The sequence below is a fragment of the Danio rerio genome, chromosome 15 (assembly GCF_049306965.1).
Source record: "Danio rerio strain Tuebingen ecotype United States chromosome 15, GRCz12tu, whole genome shotgun sequence".
Lineage (NCBI taxonomy): Eukaryota > Metazoa > Chordata > Actinopteri > Cypriniformes > Danionidae > Danio > Danio rerio.
Window position 1 is genome coordinate 10,243,534 of NC_133190.1, and position 1,467 is coordinate 10,245,000.

Genomic DNA, 1,467 nt, shown 5'->3' on the forward strand with positions numbered 1-1,467 from the left:
TAAAAAAAGTAGATTTTGTAAACTCAGACTCTTAAAGTATGCCAGTGCCTCTTGCTTTGACGGCATGACCTGTGTTGAATGTGCTAGTCAAGTGTCATAAGCAATAACACTTCTATACTAATTACTAAAACCTCGTGTTGTGTTTCTGACATGTTTTTAATGGTTCAAGAGGCTTAAAAACAAGATGCTCATGCCTGAGCTCACTGAATTTCAAGCCGGTCCTTATGCTAATAACCTCGACAATATTAGCAGTGTGTTTATTATAATAATAAACTGAAAAACAGCTGTCACAGTAAGAAGTTCACAACAGGTAAGGAAAGAAGCTTCAATATTTCACTTGTGTGCTTGCGTTACAATTCATTTATCTAACAGTGGTTATCTTAAGGTTTACAAACTAATAAATACATAACTGTGTGAAATTAGTTGTGTTATATAAAATGTACAAATTGGCTAACATACATGCTGACATAAGAGCTAAAATTACAGCAAAAAAAAATGTAATGAAACGTTCACATTATTTCCCAATAATGTGAAATGTGCACCATTCCAGTCAGAGGGAACATGCATGGAATATCTGAGACTAGTAGAGATTAACAGCAGTGTATCATTTCACTAACATGCTTTTATAGTTTATGTTCTCATTTGACATTTTAAGACTTTGTATTTGAAGAGTTCAGATGCAAAAACCTTTATATGCCGTCTGAAATGTGCTTCTAAACTTAGCATTTTCATTAGGTTCCTGTGTGTAGGTTCAATAATTTCACATTTATGGCAAAGAATAAGTTCTTTTCATGGTATTCAATGTGATATAACTAAACATAAACAAAAGGAGGCTAGAAAATTTTGTAATACAAAACCTTAAATTGCTTTTTTAAATTGCACAGGTGTAGTATACAGTTGTGCTCAAAAGTTGACATACCCCTTGAAGAATTTGTTAAAATGTGAATAATTTGAGAATATTTTTATTTATTACTGTCCCGGGTAAGATACTTTACATAAAATATGTTTACATATAGTTCACTACACACAAATCTAGCTGAAATGATTAAAATAACCTACAGCAAATTTTACATATTGTTTTTCTATATTTACTAATGATCTACTTGTGCTTTTTTGCTTTCTGATGATTGTTTATAAGTGGTTTGTTCTGAACTGACTGCTGTTCTTCTGAAAAACCCTCAGAAAAAGTAATGCAAAAGTAACTCAAAAGTAACATAACACTTAACTTACCATAAAAAGTAACTTAGTAAAGCAATTAGTTACCTTTCTGGGAGTAACGCAATATTGTAATGCATTAATTTCTAAAGTAACTTTCCCCAACACTGTTCCCAAAGCATACTCTGTACTGAGTAGTGTTTAAACTCTTTTTGCTCCAGTGAGCCGGCATGACTCTAAAGGTTGAAGGTGATCCAGCTTATGGCAGTGTGTCTGGAGCTCGTTTCACAGATGTGGAGGGCTCAGAGTCAG

At 33.1% G+C, this 1,467-nt stretch overlaps 1 protein-coding gene across 1 annotated transcript in view; it reads left to right on the forward strand.

Moving 5' to 3' along the window:
• The first annotated feature begins 202 nt into the window (after positions 1–202).
• si:dkey-202g17.3 overlaps positions 203–1,467 on the forward strand; it is a 16,842-nt gene continuing 15,577 nt past the window's right edge. Inside the window, exons 1-2 of the mRNA XM_001343230.7 lie at positions 203–310; positions 1,377–1,467. The exon at positions 1,377–1,467 is cut by the window's right edge and continues 303 nt beyond it. Coding sequence (XP_001343266.1) covers positions 1,386–1,467 — 82 coding nt within the window. The 5' untranslated portion in view covers positions 203–310; positions 1,377–1,385. The remainder of the gene's footprint in view (positions 311–1,376) is intronic.